Genomic DNA, 7,288 nt, shown 5'->3' on the forward strand with positions numbered 1-7,288 from the left:
GCTGTGCCTTGATCCTGTGCATGGAAAGAATGCGTGATTGTTGGCAGGGCAACGCTATCTGACAAGGGTCAGGAGGCGCCAAGAGCGTTGCGCAGACGTCATCGGGAGAGGAATTGAGAAACAAGTCTCGAATTGGCCATTTTTTGATGTTATGTCGGCACTGTTTTCTAATTCACCAAAAACTTACCTCTTGTGTCAAACCGACGTTCATCTCAACTTTCTTCCATCCCAAAACCTTGGGCTTCGACCCCTGTCCTAGCGCAAGGGCACTTCCCCAAGTGCGTTCCTGGCGAATTGGGACTTTGCGGGGCCCCGCGATTGCCAGATCCCTACCAAAGCCGCCGCAAGCCGACGCCGCCGTCATCCGCCCCAACCCAGTCCTTCCATCGTCTGCCGCTCGTCTCCTGTGCCCACCGACTTTGTTCTCACCATGTACAGAGACCGCTCTCTAGAAACACCAGACAGAGGCGACGGGATCTAGACTTCACATAGACACACACAATGAAGGGTTCATCACTCCGCGCCCTGTCGAGGGCATTGGCACGAGGATCGCCTCTCGCACCGTCTGCTCCCGCGCTTGTGGCCTCTCGGCGACGGTACTACTCGACACACCCACCCAATGCGAAGCTCAACCTCCCGACCGACTACTCAACAACACCCCTACTCTCCCACTCGTCACAATCAGCGTTGGCCAACCCAGAGCTGCCACCCGAAGTGCGCAATGGCACGACCAAGCGCATGAACCTCTTCCAGGCGGTCAACGACGCACTATCCATCGCGCTCGCCGAGGACGAGTCGGTCATGATCTTCGGCGAGGACGTCGCGTTCGGCGGCGTCTTCCGCTGCACGGGCAAGCTGGCCGAGACGTACGGGGGCGACCGGGTGTTCAACACGCCGCTGACGGAGCAGGGGATCATGGGCTTCGCCATCGGCGTTGCGGCCGAGGGCATGCGGCCCGTGGCCGAGATCCAGTTCGCCGATTACGTCTACCCGGCCTTTGACCAGCTGGTCAACGAGGCCGCTAAATTCCGCTACCGCGACGGCGCGTGCGGCCGCAGCTCGGGCGGCCTCACCGTCAGGATGCCTTGCGGCGGCGTCGGCCACGGCGCCCTGTACCATTCGCAGTCTCCCGAGAGCTTGTTCACCCACATCCCCGGGCTGCGTGTCATCATGCCCCGGTCGCCGCTTCAAGCGAAGGGGCTGCTGCTCTCGGCCATCCGCAGCAACGACCCCTGCGTGTTTATGGAGCCCAAGATTCTGTACCGGGCGGCGGTCGAGCAGGTCCCGACCGCGTCGTACACCCTCCCGTTGTCGAAGGCGGAGGTGTTGAAGGAGGGCTCCGACGTCACCATCGTGTCGTACGGCCAGCCTCTGTACAAGTGCGAGGCGGCGCTCAAACAGGCTGAGAAGGATCTGGGCATATCGGTCGAGCTTATCGACCTGAGGACCATTTACCCGTGGGACAAGGAGACCGTGTTCAAGAGCGTCCGCAAGACGGGGCGGTGTCTCGTTGTTCACGAGGCTATGATCAACGCTGGTGTCGGCGCCGAGGTCGCCGCGGCGGTCCAGGAAGACCCCGAAACGTTTGTCAGGTTGGAGGCGCCCGTTGCTCGGGTTGCTGGGTTCAGCATACACACTCCGTTGTTGTACGAGGCGTTGAATGCGCCGGATGTTGCCAGTAAGTGTTGAGATTCGAACAGTACTTGAGCTGTGCTAACTTCAACAGGGATATATGACAATATCAAGAAAGTATTGGATTATTAAGTTGGATATCATGGATTACTTAGAGTCGATGTCGGTGGTTCTCGAGCATCGCATCAGAGCGGGCGAGGCAGGCGTTGAGAGGCGAACGGGCGCATCGTAGCGACATAGCTCGTGAATTTTCTCTTGTATCAGCTTAACATGAATAGTAGCCATCAAAGCCGTTGAATATCCGTACTCTTCCTTTTTGTTAGGTACGTTAACAAGTTGACAGAAGATTTTAAGTGACTGGATGAGACGAACTCGAGGGAGGTTTTTACCCCTGTTGTCTCTGTCTTGGCGCTAGCTTGCAACCATCCCACTTCTGCCCCGCACCCCTTGGTTTCATCAACAGCGCGCCCACCGTTACACAGTACAACTCCAGTAAACCACCCGGCCCGGAGTAACAACTGACTGCGCGAGGATCTTGGCCGTTTCCAACAGATACCGACTTACCCCGAAGACACTCGACCGCTCCACCGAGGAGTCATGTCATCCCCCAGGGAAATTGTGTCCTCCTTCGTGGAGGGAGCTCCGCCTGGAGAGGTAAGCTGCCCAACCTCGCCGCCGCGCAACGGACGGCTCAAGATCCCACGCTAACAAATATACTCTCAAGCTCGCCGATGTCCTCGCAGGCACGCACTCCCCCCTCGAACCTATCCTCCTACCCTGGCCTAACCCGCCCTGCAGACATCAAAGCCCTGACTATCTCGACCCCGAACCTCGTTAATGAACTCGGGCCGGCCTTCCAAAAATACAACGAGGAGCAGTTTACGACAGTCAAGCTCCCGGGGAGCAGCCAGCCGGTTATCGTCAGCTCGCACAGCGCGTTGGGCGACGACCGCTACTACGACATCGAGAGCTCGTGCAGTTTCGCGTTCGATCACGCTACACAGAAAGCCAGCGCAGTCGAGAGCTACGTTGTAGACGGCGAAGGCGTGGACTTAGCGTAAGGGGTTAATAAGTCAGGGAATATCACATACAAACACTAACACTACGATTGCAGCAAATCGATACTAAAGAACCTCTCGGCGTACGTGAACGAGCACTTTGTCAATGCGGCCTATGGCGCCTATCCGATAGACAACGGCTCCAAGGTCGCCATCGTCATCGTCGCAAACAAGTACAGCCCGAACAATTTCTGGTATGCACCGCCTCCTTCCACCCCGTGCCCCTTTCCCTCTCCTAACCGTGCGTGCTCACAGGAACGGACGCTGGCGCTCTCACTACATCTTCGACGTTGCCTCGAACGCCCTCGAAGGCTCCATCAAGGTCGACGTGCACTATTACGAGGACGGCAACGTGCGTCTCCTGACCGACAAGTCTTCGACGGCATCCGTGTCGTCCGGGACCGGCGCGGGCATCGCCAAGGAAATCTCGGCCGGGGAGCGCAAGTACCAGGAGGAGCTGAACCGGAGTTTTACGAGCCTTAGTGAGGGCGCGTTCAAGGCGCTGAGGAGACAGCTCCCCGTCACGAGGCAGAAGATCGAGTGGGATAAGGTAGCGAGCTACAGGCTGGGGCAGGATATTGGTAGTGGGGCTGCGAGGAGGTAAACTGCGCTTCTCCTAGGCTTACTATGGGGTGCACCAGGTAGATTGTACTCCGTCGCTCTGTCACGCAGGGCCAATATCAGCATGACAATGCAGCAATCCCACCCACCTGCGTTGTAACGTGAAAAAAATACTGGCTACGGCCTTCAAGATAAGCATAAGCTCGGGCAGCTTATCCACATCCGTTCAGTTAGGTCGCTGCAGCATCATGCGGGATTTCGCCATTTCGGCTTCGGCGCGAGTTCCCGACAAACGCATCCGATAACGTGGCGGACCTCACAAGGCGGTGTGGGTTGGGGCCGCATCTCAAAGCCGCCGCTTCAAAGGCCGGTGCGGGTGGGTGTGGGCATGAAACGGGATCACCCCAATGCCGGAAAACGGTCGCCGCTCCCGTACCTATCGCGGAGAAAGCGGGATCCCAACAAACCCACCACAGATTGTTCATGGATGTCCTTTCCAGGTGAACAGCAGAAGCCATCCCTTTCCCATCCTCCCATTAAGCCCCTGCTCGGGCCCCGAGGATACCGCAGTCTCCGAATCGGACCATACCAAGGTGGACGAATCACAAGCTGGCGTGCATGATTTTGGTCACTCTCAATTGGCCACTCCGGCAATCCAAGTGGGACTCTTCTTTCGGTTTCGCCAATTCAGTGGGTCGTTGAGCCAGGGGCCCTCGCAAAGTCACCCATTGCCGCCTGCCCCGTCCGGGCCCGTTCTCCAAAGTTACCCGGGTCGGGACCTTGATCTTTTTTTCTGACTGCCCCCTTTCTTCCGACAACTGTCTTCAACCTGCCCGACGTCACCCCGATCTCATACTCTCCGGTCGTGCCCAAGTCTCCGAAAGTCTGGTAAGTCACCCGGCCCAATTGCTTCCAGCCGCGCCGGTCCGCGGATGCGCTTGCGTGTGCCGTGCTAACGGAACAGCTGTCCAGAAGAAAAATAAAACATCCGCCGTTTTCGAAGACGATAACTTCCACGCCGACAACTACAATCAAGATGGCCTCCCTCGAGCTTACCTACCAGGATGTGGCCGAGCACAACACCAAGAAGGATCTGTACATGGTCATCCACGATGTGATTTATGACGTGGGCAAGTTTGTCGACGAGCACCCGTAAGTGCCGTTCCCGCCTTTTCAAGCTGTCGGTCGGCCGCATATCATGTTCCGGGATGGGGTGGTTTGCCCGTTCCCCGGCATTGGCCGACCTGCGATACCACCACCACAACACGTGCTAATCCGGCTGTTTTCCGAATAGTGGTGGCGAGGAGGTTCTTCTCGACGTCGGCGGTCAGGATGCCACCGAGGCCTTCGAGGATGTCGGTCACAGCGACGAGGCCCGCGAGACGCTCGAGCAGCTCAAGGTTGGCACTCTGAAGCGCAACGTAAGCACCCTTACTGCAGTAACGAAGGATACTGGAGGCGGAATCACGATTTGCTGACGCGTCGCATAGCCCAACGACCCCAAGCCCAAGACCCCCCTTCCCGGCGCCGTTGCCCCGGCTGCCAACAACGACTCGGCCGGCTTCGGCGTCGGCCTCTACGCCATCATCCTCATCGGCGGTCTGATCGGCTACGGCGCCTACCAGTACCTCCAGCAACAGCAGAATCAGCCCAGCGCCTAATTTCGCCCTGCTGTGCTGGGTACGCGGGACGGCGAATGCGATAGGACTTTTTATCTAATGACCATGTTTTCGGCCATGCACTCGGGCAAAACATGTCTTGTGTGGCGCGCCCTGCCGGTGCCCGCCTGAATACTTTGCGTTCCGACATGTGATGCGCTTGGATGCCGAGTTGTGGCTCACATGGGCCCCATCATGTGGCAGCGTTGGGTGTTTGGCCCGGAGTAAGGACTGTGGTTTTTCCGGTTTTCAACAACAGATGGGGGTTATGTTAGGGATTGGTGACGTCGGTATGGTAGAGGTTCATGTTTTAGGCGTCGGGATGCGAGCGACAAGCGAGTGAGCCCGCTGTTCTCCTCCGCCGGGGGAAGGGCAAGCCGAGGCAGCCGTATTGATGGAATTACCACATTGTTTATAGACTTTGTAATTCCGCGAATCTCGTGACCCTCTCTTACCTAACATCTCTTGAGACCGGAACGGCGTTGCCTCGGACAAAACATTATGTCATGAACCGCCTTGACCACGCAGCACGCAGTAGGGAAAAAAGAAAAATGAGAACAGCTCAAGGCACTGAAGGTGCCTAGTTTTTGCATTTCTATGTTTTCTTTTCTATCGCTTTTGTAAAACTCCATCCATCCATCATGTTCACAATCTCAAACCGCATTTTCATACTCTCAATTATTAGAAACCAATCTATCTGGTTGCAATATGTCATTCCCTGTATTGAACCCTGTAAACGCCACCCCTGCCATTGTGCCGCCGCCAATTGGAACAGTGCCAATGGACCCGCCACCGGTCCACTCATCTTCGCCGGCGCAACAAAGCAACCTTCAACACCACCATCGGCACCTCCTGCAGTCCAGCGTCAAAGAGATTCACTGCTACCGACAAAGGGCAACAAATCGTGGATGAACGCCGACAACATGTCAAACGGATTCGATCGGCAACATGCGTCCTTCCTGAGCAGCATGTCGGCGGCTGCCTCTAAGCTCGGCTCCGGCGCAGGCACCAAACGCTCGCTCGCTCCACCATCGCCGTCGCCCTCGGTCGGCTCGACCACCTCTGTCGCCGCCGGCGCCGGCAGCCTGACCCCGCGCAAGGACCGCCACGACACCCCGAGCAGCAGCAGCAATGCCGCCAACAGCAGCATCGTCTACTCGCAGCCCGCGCTGACCGGCACCGGCGACAGCATCATCTCGCAGATGGCCTACGCCGTCACGTGGCTGCGCCAGAAGGGCGACCCCCAGTCCTGCGTCGACGTCCTCGGCTACCTGTCCGCGACCGCCCGCCCGGAGAAGGAGCAGGAGTTCTTTGTCGACCAGATGCGCCGCCACCCGCAGATCCAGTGGATTCCCGACCCGGCCCTCAGCGAGCAGACATGGCGCTCCGGCACCTACGTCCACCGTCCCGCCATCCCCGACGTCCGCACCAAGACCCAGCTGCTGGCCTATCTGCAGAAGAAGACGGACGCGAGCGGTGTGTCGGTCAAAGATCTGAAGGACGGCTGGCCCGAGTGCGAGGCGGCGATTACGGAGCTGGAGTCGGAGCATAAGGTGCTGGTGGTGCGGGCCAAGAAGGATGGGGCGGCCAAGATGGTGTGGCTGGATGATTCGAGTCTGTTCCACGAAGTTGAGCCGCAGTTGAAATTGCTGTGGGCTCGTGTCGAGCTGCCTAGCATTGAGAACATCGTGCCCAAGCTGGTCGCCGCCCAGCAGAAGCCGGCGTCGGAAGACCCGCGTATTAAGGCGAGCCAGGCGCCGAAGCAGGACAAGAAGAAGAAGAGGGTGCAGCGGAAGTCGGGCAAGTCGACGAATACGCATATGGAGCACTTGTTGAAGGATTACAGCCATATGAAGCGCTGAAGGGGGGGTTTATGGTTTGAAATGGTGATGGGAGAGGGTGGTGATTTTGGTACTTTATCGCATTGGCTCGGCGTTGGAGTGGTGGTCTCTAGGGAATGGATTTAACTACATTGATCGGTTGGGCTGGGCAACAACCACGGGTCTCCTTGCCCTTACTATGGCTGGGGTGGCGGCCTATATAAGCAAAAAACAGCAATGTTACTGTTGGGTTTCAGCGTTTCCTTGGGATGGTGAGGAGGGGATATGGTTCGGCTGTTACGCCGCTCAGCGTTGCGCATGACCGCACCATACTATAACAGATTGTTTACCAACCAAAATAGATATAATTGTCATAATACCTCCCTCTTTGCCTCCCAAATACGCCATCAAAACACTCACCTCAACACATCCATCCAATCTCCCCATCCCAACACGTAGAAGACAACTCACGACTATCCATCGCCCTAAGCATCGAACTCATTATCATTTTTTCCGCATATTCGCTATATCCTCACTCCTCCCTTTCGATATCGCACTC

The 7,288-nt window shown here is 57.3% G+C and overlaps 3 protein-coding genes across 3 annotated transcripts; all 3 read left to right on the forward strand.

Annotated features, from left to right (window-relative positions):
• Positions 1–501: 501 nt before the first annotated feature.
• On the forward strand, positions 502–1,764 carry CHGG_09154 (uncharacterized protein; the record flags this gene model as incomplete). The annotated part of the gene is made up of 2 exons (XM_001227080.1): positions 502–1,678; positions 1,727–1,764. The coding sequence occupies 2 exons, from the start codon at positions 502–504 to the stop codon at positions 1,762–1,764; spliced, it is 1,215 nt and encodes a 404-aa protein (XP_001227081.1).
• Positions 1,765–4,287: 2,523 nt separating this feature from the next.
• CHGG_09155 (cytochrome b5, putative) lies at positions 4,288–4,912 on the forward strand (the record flags this gene model as incomplete). The annotated part of the gene is made up of 3 exons (XM_001227081.1): positions 4,288–4,403; positions 4,546–4,672; positions 4,742–4,912. The coding sequence occupies 3 exons, from the start codon at positions 4,288–4,290 to the stop codon at positions 4,910–4,912; spliced, it is 414 nt and encodes a 137-aa protein (XP_001227082.1).
• A 638-nt stretch (positions 4,913–5,550) lies between these two features.
• Positions 5,551–6,771, forward strand: CHGG_09156 (uncharacterized protein; the record flags this gene model as incomplete). The annotated part of the gene is made up of 1 exon (XM_001227082.1): positions 5,551–6,771. One exon carries the CDS (start codon positions 5,551–5,553, stop codon positions 6,769–6,771), a length of 1,221 nt encoding a protein of 406 aa, XP_001227083.1.
• Positions 6,772–7,288: the final 517 nt, after the last annotated feature.

This window comes from Chaetomium globosum, genomic scaffold, assembly GCF_000143365.1.
Source record: "Chaetomium globosum CBS 148.51 scaffold_6 genomic scaffold, whole genome shotgun sequence".
In the NCBI taxonomy this organism is placed as follows: Eukaryota; Fungi; Ascomycota; class Sordariomycetes; order Sordariales; family Chaetomiaceae; genus Chaetomium; species Chaetomium globosum.